General features: G+C 31.2%; 2 protein-coding genes across 8 annotated transcripts in view; one reads left to right on the top strand and one right to left on the bottom strand.

Annotated features, from left to right (window-relative positions):
* Positions 1-1,161: 1,161 nt before the first annotated feature.
* On the bottom strand, positions 1,162-21,743 carry LOC148607909 (uncharacterized). 7 transcript variants are annotated; one of them, XM_088544811.1, is made up of 8 exons: positions 21,606-21,743; positions 9,090-9,208; positions 8,011-8,149; positions 5,947-6,101; positions 5,490-5,557; positions 4,299-4,435; positions 3,806-3,879; positions 1,162-3,060 (listed from the first exon to the last, which is right to left on the bottom strand). In XM_088544811.1, the coding sequence occupies exons 2-8, from the start codon at positions 9,167-9,169 to the stop codon at positions 3,033-3,035; spliced, it is 681 nt and encodes a 226-aa protein (XP_088400937.1). In that variant the 5' UTR covers positions 9,170-9,208; positions 21,606-21,743; the 3' UTR covers positions 1,162-3,032. The 7 variants fall into 7 exon arrangements, with proteins under 7 accessions (XP_088400937.1, XP_088400934.1, XP_088400931.1 ...); XM_088544808.1 differs by lacking the exon at positions 21,606-21,743 and adding an exon at positions 18,194-18,332; XM_088544805.1 differs by lacking the exon at positions 21,606-21,743 and adding an exon at positions 13,657-13,784.
* The window catches only part of LOC148607908 (solute carrier family 13 member 2-like), a 27,391-nt gene continuing 22,946 nt past the window's right edge, over positions 18,620-23,064 (top strand). Inside the window, exon 1 of the mRNA XM_088544804.1 lies at positions 18,620-18,855. Coding sequence (XP_088400930.1) covers positions 18,742-18,855 — 114 coding nt within the window. The 5' untranslated portion in view covers positions 18,620-18,741. The remainder of the gene's footprint in view (positions 18,856-23,064) is intronic.

Below are 23,064 nucleotides of genomic sequence, written 5' to 3'. Positions count from 1 at the left end.
ACTCACTTTCATTACTGCGGTTAAGGCCATATAAGCATTCCCCTATGGCAACATGGAAAATCCATTATTGAGTACTTTTTTTGCTTTAGGTGCCCTTTACTGGTCATGTTTTAATGTGAAAACACTGTATTTACAAATTTAAAGCCAAATATATCACCTTTTGTGAAAATTTAAAGATTTAGGATTTTTGACATGTGATCAAGAAAAAGGGGGAGGCATGTCAGAAATAAATTTTTTAAAATAGACCAATTTCTCAGAAAATGATTACTTTTAAAACTATTTCTTCATTAATATTGTTAAAAAACAAGTTGCGATTGATATTTTTTATTTGAAAAGTCAGAAAAAGTTCTTTGCAAATATTTAATGCATTTAAGTATGGTAGAATATTGTCACTTTTTTGCTCGCACAACTTGGTTACCCTATATTTAAAAATCAAATATTTAAAAAAGTGCTTGTCACATTTCACTGAAACTTTGCAATTGCATTCAGTATGTGTGTAGGAAGATACCTGTATAGTTATTTATTTTTTGTAAGACAAAAAGTGACTGTTTAGGTTACAGACCACCAATTCAACCAATGAGCATTTGGAACGTACGCAAAAATAGTCCTACGCAGAAATTACCCCTGTTCCTCATAGTGCTGTGAAAAAAGTTCTCATCTTATTTACAAAATTTAAACAGTTTCTGAAAGGAAAAACATTTCTGTACATTTTATAGGTGCATTTTGCTTCTTGTGATGTGAAGCCTAATCTCCATAATGATTTTTAAATATACCCCTATCTTGTGAAAACACTGGGATTTCCCATGCTATTTATAGACCCTTCACTTCCGATGACCAGTACTGCATTGCAAGTCTGCTAACCCCACATGCCATTCTGAGGATTGTGAGCTGACATATGTAGAATCATGCTGATATATAGTCCTCTGCAGGTTAAAGTTAAGGTAAAGTCCAGAGAAGCCATTGAATATTGTGAAATTAGCATAGAAGCCTATGGAAAGTGGAATTAGTGGTTTTTAGCCTATAAGATATTTGCATTGCTTGGAGATAAAACAAAGTTCTTTATTCTGTATCTATATTTATTATTTTTTACTGCAATCAAAAATGGACATTAGGAATTATATTCGATAGTAAATAGTTCTTGAAAATTGAGAAAAAAAAACATTTGTTTACAATTATTTATTCTACCTCATTTGTCTAACAACATACAAGATTCAATCAAATTAAATCTTATCAGACAAAATAGTTACACTACATTGAATAATTCATTTATAAAAGAACTGTATAGTCAAAAAAGTTTTTTTTCTCTTAACACTGGACGTTTCCTTGACTGCAATCTAAGGATTGTACAGTGTATTCCACAATTGTCACATTCATATTAAAATAAACATCAGCAAATACATACATTATGTTAAAATTAAAATACATAAATCAAAAATGTGTTTTATTACAATTACTGAAGTGTTTTTCCTTTGCTTCGTTTTCAAAATATGAAAAAGGAAGAAAGGCGTAAAGGAAAAGCCAAAATACAAGCATACAGCACACCAAATACATTGCACAATATACATATGAAAGACCCTGTTTAGATTAGACATACTTCAAATATACAACAGTAAACCCCTGGTCATTTCGAAGTTTTTATCCAATTCACAAACTAAAAAGCAATGAAAGACTAATGAAAAAAAAAACTTGATGTTCTCATAAATATTCAATTTTATTTGCACTAAAACCTTACTCATTTCAAACTATTCGTAATTGTTCTTTTATATTCTCTTAAACCAATGAATGACCAGAAGTAAACAGAATTCCATTTGATAAACTTGCATAAGTATTACAATCGCTACAACTACAACAACACCAACTATCGGCAAAACGATGTCCTGACTGCTCACTAAACAAACTTGACCCTTCAAAAACCGAACTGTGAATATCTCTCCAGAAGCAATAACCAGAAACATCTGTGGTCATCTTTGTTTTAGTTAGTTTTGTGTAATTTATTTTTCCTTGTAACTTTTTTGTTAATTTGTTTTGAATGGTGTGTTCTGTATGCCTTGTTTTTATGTTACCTTGTTGTCTTGTTTTGTCTCTTCAATTGCATCATCAGTAAATCTATTTCGGTCATTATTCTTATTCCACTGCAACTGGCATTCAAAGACTTTAAAAAGCGTATGGTTAAGACAGACTTCCATTTTTGGTCTTCATCGATTTAGTTATTGTTTCAAAATCCATACATAACTTGAATTTTTTATTACCCGACAAATGCACATACGTTAATAAATATCCCTAGTATCGCATGCCTGTTTGGTAGTAATCATCGAAGTGTTCTGGATATAACTCGACGCGAAAAGAATTGTACAGTCAAAAAAGTTTTTCTTCTCCTGAAACTGAAAGTATCCTTGACTGCAATCTAAAGGTTGTACACAGTTTATTCCACACGTGTCAAATTCCTATTAAACTAAACGTCAGCAAATACATACAGTATGTTAAAATTAAATACATAAATTAAAAATGTGTTTTTAACAAATACTAAAATGTCAAATACCCTAATTCTAATAATAAGAGACACAAAATGAATATCTAAAATGTCATCTAACATAAATGTGTTTTTTCATTTGTGACGATAAATGTTAGATAGAAAAGAAATGAGTTAGCCATCAAGTGCACAAAATATGGTAAAAATAATACATAGACGTTCCTTACAAGAGAAAAACGCAACAATCAAATTGTTGAGCTAACACTTCAAAACCTAACAATGTAAGAAATCAATATAAATGTGGTGATGTGCAAAATATTAAAAGATATGACAGAATATTTTTTTAAATTTTACTAATTCATTTAGATCTATCTACCATTTTGATAAAATGTATTGCATCATTCAATGACTTGTTGATATTAAGCTTTTCAAGATCATTTGTATACAATAATGCAAATGAACAAATGCCAATAGGTTAGCTATCACTAAAAAACTGAAAAAATGAGCATCATGTCGACGGTCTTTGCATTTGATTTGACCATGTTGGTGTGCTTGTGTTTATTCACCTTTTTCTAATTTTAAATCTGTAACTGAAAAAAAAATCCATATAATATTTTGTAGAAACAAATAAGGTAAAATACATTATGCATATAAATACGAAAAAAATGCCAATCATTTATATTAATTTATAAATTAAGATATGCTTTGTACGTGTTTCAATGAGTAACCTTTCAAATATGTAGGAAACTTAGATGTACACAAGAAAGTACTCAAAATCAAAACTATCGAAATAGAAATCGGTTATAACGCAAAAAACAAAACAAAACAAAACAAAACAAACGCATTCGATAAATTATTTCAGTAACGATACCTGACCAATCAATTATGTAACTCAGTATTTACCAACTAGGGGCTCAACCAGATCTTCATTTTTTAAATGTAAATTACAATGTACATACGCAAAACATTCGTTTTCGATTGTGTTAAAACAATACATTGCTTATGGCTTATATTATTGTAAGGAAACCTAATTTTCATTACATGTTCAATGAATAAACGTTATTTGATGCTTGTTTGTGTGTTATTACACTGTGCATTTCGGAAAAAAGAAAACCATTGTGGTTGACAGGAAGGAGGATTTTCGAAGTTTTTATCAAATTCACAAACTACAAATCAATGGAAGGCTAATGGAAAAAAAACTCGAAGTTCTCATAAAAATTCAGTTTTATTTGCACTAAAACCTTACTCATTTCAACATATTCGTAACTGTTCTTTTATATTCTCTAAAACTAGTGAATGACCAGAAGTATACAGAATTCCATTTGATAAACTTACATAAGTATTACAATCGCTACAACTACAACAACACCAACTATCGGTAAAACGATCACAACTATCGTTAATTTGTTCTATATAAACAAAAGAAAACAATACACTATAATCAAGTGATATCAGGTAAAAAAAAGATTTCGGAAGCTGTTCTGTTTTTCCGTTCCTAATTTAGTTAACAATTGCAAAACAGAAACATCAGTGATCACTTTTGTTTTAGTTAGTTTTTTGTAGTTTATTTTTCTGTGTATACTTTTTTGTCAGTTTGTGTTCAATGGTTTGTTCTTTATGCCTTGATCATCAGTAAATCTATTTCGATCATTATTCTTATTCCATTGCAACTGACATTCAAAAACTATAAAAGGTTCATGGTTTAGACAGACTTCCAATTTCAGTCTTCATCGATTTAGTTACTGTTTCAAAACCCCCCAAAAAAACTTGCATTTGTCATTATCTGACAAATGCACACACGTTTGTAAAAATCCCTAGTATAATATACCTGTTTGGGGGTTGTTGATAATTTGTTAGTAATCATCGAAGTGTTCTGGACATGATAACTCGACGTGGAATCGGTATTACTGTCTGTTTCTGTCGTTGATGCTATTGCAGTAGAATGTAAAGAGAACTTTGTTGTCTCTAATAAATTATATTCAAAATTATTACATTTTGTGTTTTATTGTTTCCATTTAAACGATGTAGTTCTAACAAATCCATATTTTGTGATAATGCGCATTTGACGTTTTCAAAGTCATATTGCATGGCTAACGTCAGCTGTTTACATTCACGATAAAAGTGTTTTATGTAGCAAAATCATCATCATGAAATAAAACATTTGTTAAACAATATAAAAGGCATTTGCCTAAATTTGAAAAAAAAGATATCAAGCAGAAACCTCACAAACAGTGATTATACTTGACTCGACCAAATTAAATGTTTACCAAAGTATTTGTTTTATAATCGTGATGACGATTAACTCTTTAAGAGGGAAATTATTAAAAATTCTACAGAGAAATGTATTAAAACAATTATGTCAGCTTGGTACATGCAATATCATGTTTCATTGAACACTTAAAGGATGTCGACCTTGATCAATGGCCTCGTTCAATATCTCTTTTAAGTGTTTCATAAAACATGATGCCGAATTCACTGAGCTTCCATGTATGTATATAACTCATTGCATGCAATAAAATATATTGAAGCCAAACAAAAACATTTCATGTAGAACACAGTTTTACTAGTTTTTTACAGGCTACTGATACGAGTCTTATTCCATCATTGATAATTTATTTTGTTTGTTGTAATTTTTGTGTTATTTTGTACATAATATGAATCTCATGGTCGAGACACCAGCGATATAATAACGTAGCTGTGCATTATCAATTATTATTGTATAATCGTAGCTATATAAAATATTTCCCGTGGTGATTATAAACATCTTTTCTAAAATTCCGAAGACATTTTTGAAATATTTATATATAAGTATATTATGCATGTGTATAAATGTGTTTGTATTTACTATTTCATTGGCATTTGCATATATATTACTTATTGATTTCTGCAAAAGGTTTCATTTTTTCAATCTCTTTTTTTTTTCGCACATTTAATATCTAAACAGAAATGCATTGTCAAAAGTTTTACATAATTTTTGCATGCATTTCAAGGAACATGGGATTTTAACTTATAGTCTTACCACATATATCGCATAACAGCCCGCGACAGTTTTCATAGAAACATTCTGTAAAAATTTCTACCGCAAAGCTGTAAAAGATATAAACACATTCCCAATAAAAATCGCATTGCTTCGTTTCTGTACCTGTCTGATTACATTAGATAAACTCGTAACATTGCTTTGTACTTGATTTGATTTCTATTAGTTGTTTGTTACAAGTTTCTGTTTTGATTTGGATTTTGTTTTTTTTATTTGGTTTGTTTTTGTGTGCATGTTTGTTTTGTTTTGTTTTGTTTTATTTTGCTTTGTTTTGTTTTGTGTTTTGTTTGTGTTTTTATTTTCGTTTTTAATGTGTTGTTTTTATGGATGTGTATGTGTATAAGGAGCAAATAAAAAGATTTTTGTCCTTAATATTGAATCAATGCTTTCGTAAAATATACTTTCTTAGCTAAATGAAATTGTTAAAAAGCTAAATTACCTGATATTCAAATTCTGCATATCAATATACACGATTGTTGAGTTTTCGTTTTGCTTTCTGTGTGAGGTTTTCTGGTTTCCTTCACAAATATGGTATAGTATGTTGTTATTGTTTACATTTTGCACAACTGCAAAATGTAGTAAACCCCTGTCAACCTAATAATACATTTTTGATCATTTTTATGTTCTTTTAGTAAAAAATCCAGAAACTCATCAAGGAATCCGAGATTCTAGCTGAAATTAAAAGAATCTAATCCTGGGACAAAGACCAGACACGGGCAAACAGACACTCAACAAAGAACATAAAATAACCAAAATAATATATACAAAGTTACAAAAGTAAATGAGCAACTCGGATTCCGTTAAAACTCTTAAGAAGGTGTCATTCCAAATGTTTTGACGGATATTTTCAAATATCATGTCACGTACGAGAGATGGAAAAATATCTGTCAAAAAGATTAAAAGAAAGCGTACAGATTACCGATAAAATGTATGAATGGTAATAACAAAATTACCGAACTGATAAAATCCAGGTAGTAGTCAAAAGGAACAGTCTAAAGGAAAGTCCGCAAAACTAAAGGCAATATAAGAGTAAAAATTGGAACGTTGGAAACAACCACACTGGTCCTGACTTCATGCAGGCATTTAAAAAAAAGAAGGTGGATCAAACTAAGTTTAACAGCGCGCTAATCCTCCTGCTTACATTTCGTTTCAATATTTTTGGTATATTTTTACACAGATGGCCAGCATGAAATTACCTCATCTCAAAATCGATAACATCAGAATTCAAAACAGTAAAGAGTAATTAATGGAACCAAGGTTATAGCTTTAATCAAACGAATGTAATCCAGGGACAAAGACCAGACATGGAAAACAGACATACACAACAAAGAACATAAAGTAACTAAAATCATACATACAAAGTAACAAAAGCAAATGAGCAACTCGGACTGCACTAACTAAAAACTGGAAGCATGGACCAGGTGCACCGGTAGGGTAAGCGTCCTCTGCTTTTTTTAGAAACACCCGCCGAGTTGCTCATAAAAAGTCAAGTCCGGGGTAGACGAACGAGGAAAGGAAAACTATAACCCGTTGAATAAATCAGAATATATGAACAATAAATAAGAGAAAAAAAAAGACCAAGAAACAATAAAATTTATTAATATCCAAACTACATGTATGACTTTCAAAAACTATTGATCTTTGTGAGGACGGTGGGTCAAGTTCAAGATTGAATCAAAATATACAATTAATTGTTAAAATATTTTTTATCATTTGTCAGTGACCAAATGAAACGAGTACACGTCCATCCCGCCGAAAACATTTTCGAGATAACTCCATGCGAACTTCAAACTCACATTTTTGTTGTCAAAAAGAAAAATATGTGTATTACATATTTATCCTCTCATTTTTTCCAATAAATTTATAAGCAATGATATTTAGTTTCTGTCAAAAGTATGATTTTTTTTGTCGTAATGCACGTATTATTTTCAGTTAAAAAGTTCATTCACCAACGAAAAATTAAGATTTTTTTTAATTTTTATTTTTATCAAATTGATATTTAGCTATTTCAAAACACAGACAGAAAATGTTTTTGTTATAAATTTGTACAACTATCTGAGGTATATGTGACGATTCAGGACCATTGAGGTGGTTTACAACTTTCTGGTTGTTATTTTTGTGTTACCATTTCAGTGACGGATCCAGAGGGGAGCAGGGGTTGGCATTTTTTGGAAATACGTATTTTCCATATGTAAAACTGAAAAACAAAATGGTAATGACTGTCAAAGCCTCCCCCACATTTGCTTAGGAATTCTGGCTGTCATCCACCTTTTTAAAGTGACTGGATCCGCCCCTGCATTTTGTTACTTTCCTTTTTGGCTATTTTTTTAATTGACGTCTATAGTTTATCAGGTCGGTAATTTTGTTAATACAGTAAATTTAATATACAGTTCAATACCTTTTAAAAAACAAAAAAAAAACAATACAATTTTAAAGTATTATATCATGATTTAAATTTATTTATTTCATGAACAGATCAATTATTGAAAATAATCTAACTTACCTTTGTAACAGGAGTTCTTTTGAAAGATATGAACTTAGTTGAACACAGAGAAATAACGTCTTTCTTCATATTCTCAGTTTGTCCAAAGAAAAAATCTCTTACATTGAAATCCGTTTTTGAGCATGATGGAATTGGGGGTCTAAAAAGATTTATGGTATCCCATATATGGTCAGAATCGTTAACATTTAAAACCGTTAAGCACTATTCTTAGAATCCATATCATGAAAGGCTTATTTTCAGTCTGACTGATTTATGTATATAATGTAACTAAGAGGTAACGGAAGAAGTATTTGAAAGAATATAACAAATTTAGAGATCTATGTAAATATTGACTCTATATCTTATAACAGAAACAACCATCAAACGTTTGTTTTTTTAATGTGTTATTATGTGTACGTAAGTAAATTAACTAGTGTAATCACATTAGGTTCTGATAAGTTTGCATAAAGTCATTATCAATCAGGTTTTCAACATCGGGCAGGTGTAAAAAAAAATGTGTTATTGATAATATCAACAATAGTTCCTCCATAATGCCATTATACCCTTACAATGTACGTATTGTATGTGGAAACTGAATTAATCTCGCCAGACGCTATAGATAAATACAGAACTGCCCAGGATAATTGCAATACTTTTCTTTGTATATTCTTATTTAGTTATATGAAAAGATGCAATTAATTCATTATGATTTCTACCATTTGTGTATTCGTAATATGTGGTTTGTTATAAAGTGAGTGTAATGGCTAGTATACTTCCTTATGTTCACCTTACGTTTATATTGATATAGATATTGTACATTTACAGATCTTAGGCAAGGAAACAGTCGCATCCGAAGTCTAACTCACCAAGTTATATGTTACATTTGTATATGTATTTTCTGGGGAACAAATTTCAAAACAACCTGGTAAATTTTTTCATGGTTATAAAAAGGTTGTTTGGCATTCGTCCTTGTCTTCATAAGTAAATTAATCCGTTAATAAGAAAAACATACACATTTCATCAAAAGCGCAGTAAGCAAAATAGTTTTTTCTTTTATGATATTTGTCTTTTTATATGATTTGAACTATTCATATATATACCTTTTAAACCCGACTTTGAGACTGTAATTACAACAATTTTGCGTAAGCAATCCGAGGCAGCTAGCATTTAGTATTCTCATATGAGTTACTTTTACATCCGAAGGGTTAAAGCATTCTATCTGAAAAATAAAATTATTTATTACGCTTAAAATCAAATGCAATACTTAACTAAAATAGTCAGTCTTATACTATTTCAAGACAAAAGAACTACATGTATAGAGAACATCTATTCTTGAAAAGTAATGAACATTCTATATAAGGCAATGGTACTGTTATACATTATAATTCTAGAAGTGTCTTGGGTTATAACAGTCATTGTCATGAATTTTTGAGTTATAATTGTAGTTTTAGTTTAGTTTAGTGTATATTATTCCTAAATCGTTTTAGAACATAGCATCAGAAACCTTTCTGATCGTTTTTGTCTATAACTGTCCAGGGTAGAACTTTTAGGTATTGTTCTAGTCATAGCAAATTGTTGCTGGAATTCTAGAAAGAGAGACACCAATTTTAAATGGTTTTAAAAGTGACATGTATCTGTCGAATAGTTATGGGAAAGTCATTGTGATAATCGATGACAATTCTTAAGAGAGGTAGAAACAGATCTCTACAAACCTTAAAAAGTATAAATCTATATTTTATACATTTAAAGTAATGCAGGTTTTACAGAATGTAAATAAAGTGATCGATAGATCAGAATAATCAAGAACAAACTATTTGCCTTTCATAACCTGTTTGTTAAGAAACAAATCCATAATAACGTGAAGTTGTTATTTAAGGTGACCGTGAAGATTTAGAAAAAAACGAACGTTCGTTGTTGTCTTTAGTATTTTGTTTCTTATAAATGTTCGTTCTTTGTCAAACACCTGGTTATATGTCAAACATATATAATCCTTGATAGAGGCCCAGGAGGGAAACTTATCAATATTTTAGGTTTAAATAATGGTTATTTGAATAGCTTGAAGATAGGTTGTTGATTTCTTCCTTTAGTTGATATATTGTGCTTAAATTTTGTTAAGATATATTCTATGTATAACATTTAAGACTTTTGAAACATATTTACATGCACAAAAAGCTAAAAGCAATTGTTTCATTCAACAAATATTGTTTAGATAGACGTGACAACTAGAAAAAAATACAAATAATAATTGAGTTACAAGAAATGCAAACTGATTAAAATGGTAATGAAGAGAAATTCTTCGTTTTAGGGTCTCCAGTACCACAACAATTGATACTCCCGTAGTGATATTAATTCGATGTGGATCCTGAGACCCTCAATTCAAGATTATAATCAGAATACAATGGCATTAAAACCAACGATTTTTCATTACTGTATACCTCTCTCCCCAATACTCAATTAAAATCCCGACTTAAAAACATTATTGTTGTTTCTAAAAAAAATGGTACACATAGATACAAATATATAGTTCTTGGTAAAGATTTCTCATACTTTGTAAAAAAAATTCTAAAAGGCTGACATTTTTTATCGACAACATATCTTTCGAGGATTTTATAGATCGCATTTATCTCAAAGAACTTGAGATGAATCATACTACAGAAACTGTAAAGTAGTTCCATTCAGCAAATATTGTTTAGATAGACGTGACAACTAGAAAAAAATACAAATAATAATTGAGTTATAAGAAATGCAAACTGATTAAAATGGTAATGAAGAGAAATTAAGAATGATCGCAATTGTCTTCGTTTTTGAGAACTATACAAATTTTAAAATCAATTTTTTGATTGACATAGACAGTTTAGTTGTTGGTTTAATGGTACTAATTGTCAATCGATTAGATTCGTGATTTAGGCTTTTATAACAAATAGACAGGTCTTTAAAATAAAACTTTTGTAACACATTTTGAAAGTTCTAATCGTGTCTATCTAATGCCATTGCAATACTCAAAAGGAAAGAAAAGAGATGGATCAACCTCTCTCTAAACAAAAAGAAAGAAACGTGACATAACGAACTGAAACCAAATAAAACAATCTTATACTCTGTTGTAACCGGAACCATCGATCAGATGCACAAGAAAAGTATTCTGTTTTCTTAACAACTTGCAAATGTCTAAATTTGATCATTTCAGTGTCAGTCTCTGTAAGAATCTGACAGTGAGTGAAACATGTTATGAAAAAAACACAGTTTTGAAAGTTTAATTTGACTATTTGCACATACAATCATAATCCAGTAAAAAAGACAAGATTTTCCATATCATGTTGGTAAATTGGGGTATTGTTTCATTAAAATGTAATGAAAGAGACCATCTCAGGGGCAGATAACTCTGTCCAAAACCTCATTTTCCTAACATTCTATTAAACAAATTGAGAGATGCTAAGATCAAATAATGGTCTTTTCAAATAAAGAAATATTACTTGAGTAAAATTATATTGTCAGGTCTGTGAGGTTTTTGGATGCATGCTTCTGATTTTTCCCATATTGCCTGATTCTTACAAACACTTTTTTATAATATCTAAATTTTGAAAACAACATGTGTACATCTACGTCGGTCACTAGTCATAGCCACAGAAGGTAATGTTAAAGCAATTTGTATACTCCTTACAGTTTTGTTTTAACGATAAATCATACATGTACGTACTTCAGTTCTTATTAACAATACTGAAATATTCATTTTAAAAGGAAAATACAAGAAACAGTTCTTGGTTGCTTTACAGCAAAACGTCTGTCCAATACTTGTTGAGCGTTTTGCCAGTTCATGAATGATATCTTTACATCGATCGTTTGTTGTCGTTTTAACGCGGTTAGAGAATGAACACGTCACTTGAAATATTGTTCAAAAAAAGAATGAACATTAGCAAGTTGGGCGTTCTTTATTTTCCATCTATATTCCATTTTAAGGGTATTTATCAGATTGAATGAATTTACCGGTATCGATTTGAAACTGTTGTTGTTTCATGTGTGTTAATTTACGGATTCTTGTGGTTTTCTTCGTGACACATTTTCCTATATGTGCAGTTGTCCCTGCTCTATTTCTTGACCAGCAGCTCAAGGGAAGAAAAGTCTGTCAAAAACCTTATTTTTTCAACATTCTATTAAACAAATTGTGAGATGCTAAGATAAAAATAATGGTCTTTTCAAATAAAGGAAGCAAATTGGAGTAAAATTAAATTGTACAAGCCTACAAAGCCCAAACCAACATTGCTTTTGTCTGTTAAACGTATTGCATCCAATGTTTATTATCAGAGGTAGACTTAGAAAAAATAGCAGTGATAAGTCCTATATTGCAACTACACTCTCTAAAGAAGAGATAGTGAAAACCGTGAATCTGCGCTATCCTTCTTTGGTCGCTCTACCAAAGACAAAGATTGTGATTTACCGTCTATGTACTGAATTCCTAAACTCCACAAGAATCCATACAAACAACATTATATAGCTAGGTCTGCAAAATGTACCACACAACCACTTTCAAAATGTTTAATTTCTATATTCACAGCTGTCAAATAGGGTCTCCAGTACCACAACAATTGATACTCCCGTAGTGATATTAATTCAATGTAGATCCTGACAAATTCGACAGAACTCCTGGAGACCCTCAATTCAAGATTATAATCAGAATACAATAGCATTAAAACCAACGATTTTTCATTACTGTATACCTCTCTTCCCAATACTCAGTAAAAATCCGGACTTAAAAACATTATTGTTGTTTCTCAAAAATATGGTACACTTAGATACAAATATATAGTTCTCGGTAAAGATTCCTCATATTTTGTAAAAAAAATTCTAAAATGCTGAAATATTTTATCGACAACATATCTGCCCACTGTGGTGGTGTTTCGTGGATTTCATAGATCGCATCTATTTCAAAGAACTTGAGATAAATCATACTTCAGAAACTGTGAAGTCAGCTTGATATCTTTACCTACTTTCTATTGAAAACTATTGACTAAACTTTACGACAAACGTGATGACTTTTCATTTAGAATTGTCAACTTTCCTTTCATTTGTGGCAACATTCCTTCAGCACCTGCGAATGCAGTTTTCAAATCACAACTCAAACGTTATACCAGAGCTTGCCGTAACTACGCAGACTTTTTGTACCGCGCTAGACTTCTTACAATTGGGCTTTTGGAACAGGGTTATGTTGCTACAAGACTGAAGTCATCACTACAGACGTTTTATGGTTGTCAACATGAACTCGTGGATCGTTACGGTTTATCCATCGGCAGTATGAAAACTGATTTGTTCAACGTGTCATAGTTCTTCTTTCTCTTTCGTTTAACCCGGACTTGATTTTTCATGAGCATTTCGGAGGGTTTATCTGAAAAACAGAGTACGCTTACCCTACTGGTGCACTTGGTCAATGCTCCCAGGTTTTAGTGGAGTCCAAGTTGCTCATTCACTATTGTTACTTTGTATGTATTACTTTGTAACTTAATGTTCTTTGTTGTGCTTTTTTCTGTTTTCCATGTCTAGTCTTTGTCCCTGGATAACATTCTTTTGATTCGGCTAGAATATTGGTTCCCTTGATTACTCTTTAAACTCTCATATAAATTCATTAATCAAGAAAAAAATAATCATTGAATACTGCTCTAGTTAATTGATACTTACATTTTTGATAACAAAAACATTGAAAATTAAAAACGAAACTTGAACTCCATCCATGTTTATACTACCTAAAACGTTCTTAAGGAAGTAACAATCGTTACTGTTGACACACATAGGTAAATCCTGTCTTATCTGCGTTACCTTTCTGGGACAGTATGATATTTTTAAAATTTCGGAAAAATACATAAGGCCGTTCGATCATTTCATTATCATTTTCAAATGCAAACATTTCGTCATTTCGTTGTAACATTAAATAATTAATAGATTGAATTATTTTGTACATGTAACTGCATCCATAGCAACATCTAATGAAATGTAACCGTATGTACATATCTAGCACTATTTTTATTCCATTGCTAAATGTTTCAGCAAATATTTTGATATTTAGACTGAAAAAATTGGGAAAAAAAAAGATTTCGTAACGTATACACTATCCTTATACACTTATACCTAGTCTCACATTCTATCAAACCAAGTTCATGTAAACCAACACATACCATTTGAAAAATGTATTCATCCTACTTTTGTATTTAATGTACTGAGATAATATTCTCATTGACCAATTTACATTTGAGAAAATAAATAAAAAATACATGTATCGATCTACCTGAATTGGCTGAGAAAATTTAATACGAAACTAGATAAAGTGATCCCCCCGCATTTAACCTTCATACAGCTATATCATAACTTAGAATTGTAAAAAGCACTTTGTCAGATGTGTTATTGTCTGTGTGAGACACAAATGATGCCCCTGCATGTGGTTTTGAGTAAAACTCAGCATAGCTGAACGAAACTTAAACTCAATCTGTAACTAATCATGACAGACTCACATACCAAAAACAAGTCAAATATCTTCAAGCATTTACAAAAACTATTATTTCAATACAATTTTTAAAGTGCAGGGCCCATTATTTTAGTGAAACTCAGCGTAGAAGAATGAAACTTATACTCGATTTGTAACTAATCATGACAGACTCACATATCTTTGGTAAAACTCAGCGTAGCGGAACGAAACTGTAACTCATTCTGTAACTAATCATGACAGACTTATATACAAAAAATCATTTCAATATCTTCAAGGGTTTACAAAAAAATGCGGAAAACTGTTATTTCCATGGAATGTTTTAAGTCCAGGGCCCTTAATTTTTGTAAAACTCAGCGTAGCGGAACGAAACTTTAACTCGATCTGTAACTAATCATGAATGGCTCACATACAAAACATAAGTTCAATATCTTCAAGGATTTTTAACAAAAATTGCGGAAAACTTATGGGACGGACAGAATTACGGACGGAATTACGGACGGACGAACAGGCGTAAAACAATATGCCCCCCAACTTATCGTTGCGGGGACATAAAAATACTCGAAATTTACGTTGTCCATTCATTCTTGTTTTTATCCGTTGCACTGGCGTTTTCCTCATTCAATAATTTATACCTTATTATTTTTTTTCAATTTTACTATATAATCTGTCCTTGTAGCAACCAAAAAACTCGTCCTCTGTTACACAAATACAAATGTAATCACAAATACCTTTGAATTACTTTTTCAACATAAACTTTGTAAAATGTCTTAGTTCAAATATCGGCTGTCACATTTTTGACGTCACCATACAAGTTAGGTGATAAAACGGTATACAATATATAAATACTTGAATTCAAAGGGAGACAACCATTGATTGGAAGATGAAAACAAAAGATAAATCTTTACATATTTTATTGGTTTCTAACTCATTTTGTATTGATTTGTTTTATTTATTTTTGAATTATACTGCAAAGTTTGTATATGTACATGTACAATTCCACATATTAAATATATGATTCACGGCTTTAGTTTTAATAATGGCGAGATATTATGTGATACGCTCCGAAAAGTTGTGTAACGGTCTGTTTCTTTCCCACGACGGTTCCCAGTTGATAAATTTAGAAGATTTCAAACTTTGATTATTTATAGAGTAGCATAAAATATATATTAAGTTCGAATTTCGATTTGATTGGATTATTTACACCAAAGTGATGGACATTGAAGTAGTTTTTCACTCCCCAAAATATGTTTTATTGGTTGGAGTTATTATTCATTGAATATTCAAGAATTGCGTAAGTTACTTCGTTTATTGTTTTACATTAATTGTATATGGAGTCATTTTTTCCCATAATTATAATTGTTTTTCGATAAATTAGTTATTTTACTTGCAATATAAATATACGAAATTATTTTGTTTGATTAATCTTTGTTGTAATGCTAATAAAGTGAAAGTTTGTTTGCATTTTACTCGGAAGTCATGTGTCTTAAGAGTCATATAGCTATTTGCTGACATCCGTTTGATAACCGCCTTAAAAGTACTTTCACCACGAAAGCGTATGAATATTAAAATGTATCATATTGATTATAACATTTATATCGAGACTACGCAGACTTTTTTCTAGAATTCTAAAAAATAGGCTTCTGCAGCAGGATTATGTTGCTACAAGATTGAAGTCATCACTACAAAAGTTTTATGGCCGTCATCATGAACTCGTGGATCGTTATGGTGTATCCATCTGCGCCATGAAAACTGATTTGTTCAACTTGTCGTAGTTTTTCTTTCCTCTTTCGTCTACCCCGGACTTTACTTTTTATGAACAACTCGGCGGGTGTTTCTAGAAAAGCAGAAGACGCTTACCCTACCGATGCACCTGGTCCATGCTCCCAGTTTTTAGTGGAGTCCGAGTTGCTCATTTGCTTTTGTTACTTTGTATGTATGATTTTAGTTACTCTATGTTCTTTGTTGTGTGTGTCTGTTTTCCATGTCCGGTCTTTGTCCCTGAATTACATTCTTTTGATTACCGCTATAATTTTGGTTCCCATGATTACTCTTTAAATACACTTGCCATTTTCACACTATACGATTGAAATTATATTATCCATAATTGATTATTAAAGAAAAAATCAAATACATATATCATAAGTAACAAACTCCGTGGTGACCGTCTATGATTATTTGGACAGTCAGTATATTCTGTTGGAGGGTGATGCGTTAGCCGAATCCCTCTAACAGATATACTGACTGTCTTAATATTCATAGACGGATACGAGTTGTCATAAATTTTTTATACGATTTTGCTTATTTCGTTATTAAACATGTGACCATGAAAATATAATACAACACAACGTGGCATGTCCCATTTGATGTCCTCATTATAATCACTTGATGGCTATGTTGACACAACGTCTGTAACAAGTGACCACCAAATCCACGTTTGATGCATGGATAGGTTTTTATTATGTATACACGTTTCAACGTTAACAAAAATAGTTGCAATATATAACTTCAAAGGTTTAGCCTAACTCGGTGTTACGTAATAATAGAACCAACATATAACTTAACGGGCGATATTCGGCATGTTTTACTGTGCGATTCGGTGATGTGGGTACACTGTAAAATGGTTACTCATATTTTTTTCCTAAAAATTGCGAAATGAAAACGAAGCACATGAAACGAAAATGATCAATAAAAGAAAGAATCGACACGAATTAATTCGATAAAATGAATCAAATCGTAGTAAAAACATTATTAAACTATACAAAATGAAACAGAATGAAGTGAAACTAAATACAATAAAAGATATCTTTTTGGACGTTTCTCAAATTATAAGAACCATAATGTGAACCAGTGCCAGACAATTCGACCCAAAGACATTTCGGACCATGGCAACCAATAATTCCTAATGAGTGCCGGAGATTTCGACCAAAAGACATATCAGACCATGACAATTAGTATAATGCTTTAGGAAAAATATATATCATTACAAAATTTACCATACTTGAAGGTTATAAGTATAATATATCAAATCGAGCTGACAAAGATTATCAAAGTTGTTTTTAATTAAAGTTTGTTCGGGAGCGTTAAAAGGTTTCAGCTTCATGATATCATTTTGGGTCTATTTGAAGGAGCATCAATACCCGTGTTGCACACTTGAATTCAGTCGGAATAACTCGGCGATTTCATCTACACTAAAAATAACCTCTGATGCAGAAAGGAGAATTTCTTTTTTTAACAAAATCCCGAAATCGTAGTCATATGCACCTCAAAGCAGTTCTATCCACCAGGTGACCCCAAACAGTTTGGTTATATATCACTAGAAATAAAACAAACAATAACTCTGGGAAGAATTACGGCTTGAAGCGAGGGGCTAGGAAAAAAATTCAACCAGTAAAACTATAATTTTAAAATCGGATCCGTCAAATTCCGGACAGATTCTTCCGCCTAGTGTCTCCGATGTTTTCTTTCGTGTAACTAGAAAGGCTGAGGAGTTCCGATTGACTTGAATTTAGTGTGTACCACGTGATTGAAATTTTTTCTTCGTAATCCGTAAAAATATATCAGTCTTTCCTTAATTGTATTTTCCCATTCATAGGTCGATCAAATCCGGTTATTAATAAACATTTTGAAAAGTTATATTTTATAGTAATCAATATTAAAGCAATATAGTCTAATGTGACATAGAAATAGTTTTTAAGCATTGCATTATTGACATACGTGAAAATAATGCATATTTACTTGCATTTTTCTTTGGAACCTGGCATATCACCATCCGATTCTGTAATCTCTGGATCCGCTATGACAAATGTCATGTTGCCTGTTTTGGCATATCATTATATTTCAGTAATTCACATGTTGTACTGATGAACTACGAATATGACATGAAACGTGCCCATTGCACGCGATACAATGTAGGTATACTACAATACTGCATAAGTAATTAATAACAAAATATAATAATTAACATGTTGTCCAAGATTAAAAAATGCACATGTACATCTATCAAGCGATACAAAAAAACGCATTCCAATGTGTTTTCACTTAATCTCAGATGTCAGAGTACTGAATCACTGGACATGTAAACTGACACAGAGAACAATCAGACGTAAATGGTCTACCTGAGTGCTCTATTATCAGTCATTGAACTTCGAGACATCTAAATTATAAACATTTCAAGTCCTTGAGATTTTAATCAGGAAATATGGGCTGAACGTGAACGAAAATTTGGAGTGACCTTTTCAACTAACTTCATACGCAAAAAGAAGTGTAACTTTAGCGCATAAACAATGATTCCGGCGAAGCTAAAGTATGTTGCTAGGCACCTTTGGGCTATTCGGAACATTTTTATCATTATTATAGCTTTTGTTGTTCCTTTGGATTTAGCTGTGTCTGAAAGTACTGTAAGTACCTGTATGTGCTCTAGTTGTACCATATATATATATTTTTTTTTTCAAAACATGATGTTTAGATCGAGATACATTCCTGTCAAGATACATACCCGTATGTGCTCTAGTTGTACCAAACCCCTTTTTGTCAGAGAAATGGTACCCATACATAATACATATGGTTTACTTTTAAGAGATTGTACATGTAGAAATCAGACAGATCCTGTGATCGTTCAAATTTTATCCCACTGATTTTTTTCTTCCATTGTAATGCTTATACATTGTAGCATATGTATGTCAAAAGGTAAAAGGATTTTTTTAAAGCGACAATAGATGGCTCCTAAAATGAATTTAAAGTTCCCTAACAAAGCAACAAAATGTTGCGCAAAAATGAAAAGTTATCTCCCCTTTCAATGAATTTTAATGTATTTTTTTTTCTCTTAAACCGTTGCAGTTAATCAAAAACCGACATTCAATTTTGAGAAAGGATGCATTTTTGATATGAATAGGATGAACTTTTAATTAAAAAAATATATCGTATGCAACCCACGCCCTATTTTTGCATCCCCCCTTCTTAAGTTAAATATATATATGTAGCATGTGTCATTAATATTTTCTTTGCTCCTAATTTACGAACGATGTATAATTCTTACTTCATTTCATTCTACCTTATATATATAGGCCAAGTATTTCAGTTTATTTATTTTTCCAGTTGTGCAATTATTTTATCGTTTTTAACAAAATGTTCAAGTTTAGACAGATCAGAATGAAAAAAAAATCGAATGAACACGAAAATATTGTATATAGAAGATTTACTCTATGGCTGTCCCATGTGGTGATATTGTTTGTCATATGTTAAGTTTATACAACTGTCATCATGTAATTTGTATGAACCAAAACTTATCTATGTCAAATATTCTGTGGAATACTTTCTTTGACAAAAAAAGCTGATTGTTGAGTACCATAGTTCAGATGCTGCTGTAACTGTGTCTGATTATTAGGAATCTCTGTAACAGTACATACCAATTAACCTAATACAGAACTTTATAATAAACATATTATTGTTAATATATAGTGTATTTTTTTTTTACAATTCATTGAAAAATATGTATTTTCATCTTACTGTTAATACAATGGCAAATCCATGGGGGACGGGTAGGAACCCCCTTTTTTTGTCGGAAAAGTGTGTTAAAATCGGGCAAAATTTTCTGGAACCCCTTTTTCAGAATCCAACTGATCAGAAAACCCGCCCTTTCCAAATCTCTGGATCTATGATTTGTGTGTTAAAAGATGGTAACTATACTTTTTATGTCATTTCATACTAATTTTGTAATGTATTGCCAGTCAAACCTTTTCATAAGATTCAACTTGATAAAAATTAAGTTATTGGCCGTAATATAATATATGTATGTGTATCTTACCCATTGCGGACCCAGATCATGATATCAATTATATTTTTAATTCCTTTTTAATTTTTATCTATACATTTTTGTAATAAAATATATGAAATTTAAATTCGATTTCTTGAAAAGATTAGTCATAATGTACCACTGATTGACAAATGTATCTCGATCTAAACAGCATGTTTTAAAAAAATACAAATGTACGTGTACATGAATATATGACCATAGCTAGGAATTAATTAAGTGACAGTTTTGTCTCCTTTTGCTAATTTTTGTAATTACGAAATTATCTTATATGAAAGTGTTGATTTTATAAATTTGTAAACTTTCACAACGAAATTTAGTGTACAAGTAGCAAGGTCGATTGCCGGCTTTTTTTTCGTTCTTGATCTTCTTTACCACAGGGTCGTTGTCTCATGGAATTTCCCCCACATCTCTACTTAACTAACTGAAATAAAGAATCTGTTTAAGTACATGTATACTGGAACTATGTAAATGATTTTATCAATTCCATGCAGCTGTGGTTCAAGGATGTTTATTTTAGGATCAAAAGCTAAGGACTTTTGATATTCTTTGTCACAGTTCGAATTTTGTTATTTAAACGATAGCTGTAAGCAAATTATAGTCAATTATGTAAATGACAGATATTATCATGTTTAAAACAAACTGACGCCATAAAAGAAATGATTGAGTCTGTTTAATGCCGTAACCCAGATGAAGTAGGAAGAATGCTTGTTAGTGTTACCGCAATGATCCGGTCGCCAATGTAGAGGCGTGACTATAGATCTCAGGTCCCATATTTTCAAAAACAAATACTTAATTTATCTTCAAACACCGAGATGTACGAGAGGTCATGTTGTTGATTGCATATTAACACAAGCTGTTTATACAAGGGTCATCCATTGTACATTAGAATTATTGTAGGGGTATACATTGTATTCTTGGGAGGAGTGCTTCGATGCAATAATATATAAAGATTTAGCTCTCCTTTTGTAAGGGAAAAGTTATAAATGTATGATTAAGGTTTCCTCTACATTAATAAATGAATTTATTCATATGACATTCCGAACAACTAAATATATTATAAATGTAAATACTCTTCCCTTAATATTTATTTATAATAAATTCAGTTTATACACTGGTGTGCACTGTCACAATGTAATCATAATCAAAGATCCCCCTAAAAAACTAGTGTGTGATTCTTATGTAGTTCACACTGCCACTTCAAATTATGTTAAATTATACGTTTAGAACACGATAATTAGAAAACAGCGATGTATAATGTGTCCTTGTCTGTAAACATTTTTTCTCACTGTAAGATGGTAATAAAAAATAAGGAGGTACTTAAAGAGTATGTCATACCGCAGTGGAGAGATGTTGTTATCAATGTCATTAAAACAGCTGCCTTCAAGAATAAGTCGGTTGAAACTCCGAGAAATGAGTTCTGTTAATAATTACTAAAAACATTTCAAAATATAGTTGCGGCAAGTACAATGGCACCGTCAATAAGGAACGTCTTAAGGACATGCGTTTGTGTTTACCTGTTATGTAAAGATAAGTGATTAAGCAGCGACATCTAAGTAACGAAAAATATAAGTTATCACGCATAAATTGCATTGTGTCAATTCTAATATGAACGAGCAATCTGGAACAACATTGGTTAATGTTAATCATCAATTTTCTGGTTCGGATTAGTCAAGAATATACTATATTCATTTTCGTGATGTGCTACAATAAAACTATATAAATCTATTAAAAAAGATATGAACAAGATCGTTACAACTAAACTCGTAATTATTTCTAATTAACCCTTACATACAGTTCAAAAGTACTTTAACATATGTCACTGAGCGGAAGAGAAATAAATAAATCGTGGGCATCAAAACATTCAAGGCTACGGTCATTTTAGGTTGACCGTAAAGTTAACAATTGAGTTGTTATCGGTGTGTAAACTATAATAGAAAACTGTCAATATTTGTTTAGTACTAAAAAGTTTAACGTATGAAAATAAACATAATAAGGTTGACAATGATTGACCTTATGACCTCGACAGCTGATAATTATATGCCAGTAGTTTAAATACGTAACCTTAAAGACATGGTCCCTTTGCTAAAATGGGTCTTAAAACGGTTAAACATATAGCAATTCATTTGTGGGCAATACGGAATATTTGTATCATTATAATTGCATTCGTTGCCCCTTTGGATTTAGCCCTATCAGAAAAAGCGGTAAGATTTTTAAATTTGAGAGTTTAGGGGATTCGAACCTTCTTTATGTTCGAAATTTGTGGAAAATATTGGCAAAATTAGCAATTGAAAACATTTAAACCTCTTTAACAGGGCACACCGTTTGAAAAATTCCGGACCCTACCGCTGAAATACTTAATATTATAATCAAAAATAACCTGCAAAATATAATTTGATCAGCTGTTTATATTATCTTACTCTCATAAATACTTGTAAATCGCCCTATTTGTTTTTCTTGTATTTGTTATCTCAATATTTATGCTTTATTTTCTACCGTTTTCATGTCAATGAACTATTCATGGTTGTAAACTATCAATTGACTTGCAGATGTCACCCTTTTTAACTGTGCACCTGATATTTTAGTTCTGAAGGCAGATCGTGGTGTTCTTTCATAAGAATCAATACTGGAAACAGATAGGACCGATTTATCGTACAGGAAAACAAATATGTGCTTTGCAAATTGTTCATGCTGCCGAGAAAACACACCAACAATATAATGACTGAATACAAAACAAGAGAGCAATAATTACCTCTCAATTCTAAACTCTTGATTTAAAAAATAAATAATCAGTACT

Source organism: Perna viridis, chromosome 9 (assembly GCF_037379345.1).
Source record: "Perna viridis isolate PV_CMFRI_1.1 ecotype Kerala chromosome 9, ASM3737934v1, whole genome shotgun sequence".
Lineage (NCBI taxonomy): Eukaryota > Metazoa > Mollusca > Bivalvia > Mytilida > Mytilidae > Perna > Perna viridis.
This window is presented reverse-complemented; position numbering and strand designations above follow the sequence as displayed.

Coding starts and splice junctions, on each gene's coding strand:
- LOC148607909 (XM_088544805.1), bottom strand. CDS start 13,767: ATGTGTGTCAACAGTAACGATTGTTACTTCCTTAAGAACGTTTTAGGT. Junction 8,150..9,089: donor CTCAAAGTCGGGTTTAAAAG/GTATATATATGA, acceptor AAATCTTTTTAG/ACCCCCAATTCCATCATGCT. Junction 5,558..5,946: donor ATGCAGAATTTGAATATCAG/GTAATTTAGCTT, acceptor TATCTTTTACAG/CTTTGCGGTAGAAATTTTTA.